The following is a 1,146-nucleotide window of genomic DNA, read 5'->3' on the forward strand; positions in this document are numbered from 1 at the left end:
GGACGTACTTGTATCGTGGGTTGGTGTGGGGGTTTGTACAAAAGGTGTAAGTTTGTATGTGTATTGAATAATGAGTTTGATTACTTTCTCTTTTTGTTTTCTTATAATTTGCTCAGACAGGTGGCAGGTCCAGGGTTCTTCATGCACGATTGCCTTGTGATTTGCAACTTGCGCCTTTTTGTTCAAGGCTCGAATGGTGAACTTTCCTCGCTGATCTACATTTTTTTTCTTCATCTACGTTTTATCTGTTCTCTCAATTTTACTCTCTGCTATCCTTTTCTTCTTTTCCTTCGCAGCTCCACTCCTATATCTAGCTGGAGTGAGAACAGCAGGGATGGTTAGTTTAGAAAGCGAAAGAAAGAATGATACTCTAGGCATTTCTATCCGGGCGTTCGCCTCCCTGAAATGGTCAGCTGATCGTTCGACAGGCGATCGAAAGAACCTTGTATTTAATACGTGGGTTTATAATACCAAGGATACTACTACTTGACTGTTAAAGAATCTGCTGTGTTCATATTTTATCTTATCTCAAGCACAAGTAAACATTGATAACGCGAATACAGAAATAAATTTTACAAAAAATTTTGGTGTGAAGATTGCTTTTTCTTTCAGTATTATCCACGAAAGATAGTCGAGGAATTCTGGCAAAGAAAGTGAAATTACGCGAAAATTCTTGTTGCTAATTTGGGATCGCGTGAAGAAAAACTGAAAGTAGGTAACATGTGTGAAAAAACAGGTGTTAGAGAGAGACGGGTGAATATGTATATTTCTAGGGCGTGATTAATGCTGTGAAAAAATATATGTTTGCCAGTTAGTATAGTTCGTTCGCTAAGAAGATGGCTGTACAGTGCAGTTCCTGTGGTTTATTTACTTCATGATTAACCGATGATCAAGCAGAGTTTCAGTCCTAGCGTTGGCATAGCTATACCTAAAAACCTTCAAAACTCCTCTGCCATGATAGGAACCTATTGTTGACGTTTTCTTCTCTTTCCCCTTTCCTCCGTAGCGTTGACGATGCTTCGGGAACCATGAGTCATAGCTTGGAGAGCAGAGCCGTGGCTGCCGTGATCAGCGACATCACTGCCCCTTCCATCACGGTCGCCAGGCACAAGCACCAGCATGTCACCAATGCCTCGTACGTGTAAA

The 1,146-nt window shown here is 41.1% G+C and overlaps 1 protein-coding gene across 1 annotated transcript in view; it reads left to right on the forward strand.

Moving 5' to 3' along the window:
* The window catches only part of LOC119592666 (mitochondrial coenzyme A transporter SLC25A42-like), a 33,247-nt gene that overhangs the window by 27,512 nt on the left and 4,589 nt on the right, over window positions 1–1,146 (forward strand). The window contains exon 2 of the mRNA XM_037941579.1: window positions 1,007–1,135. Coding sequence (XP_037797507.1) covers window positions 1,007–1,135 — 129 coding nt within the window. The remainder of the gene's footprint in view (window positions 1–1,006; window positions 1,136–1,146) is intronic.

Source organism: Penaeus monodon, chromosome 30, assembly GCF_015228065.2.
Source record: "Penaeus monodon isolate SGIC_2016 chromosome 30, NSTDA_Pmon_1, whole genome shotgun sequence".
Taxonomy (NCBI): Eukaryota; Metazoa; Arthropoda; class Malacostraca; order Decapoda; family Penaeidae; genus Penaeus; species Penaeus monodon.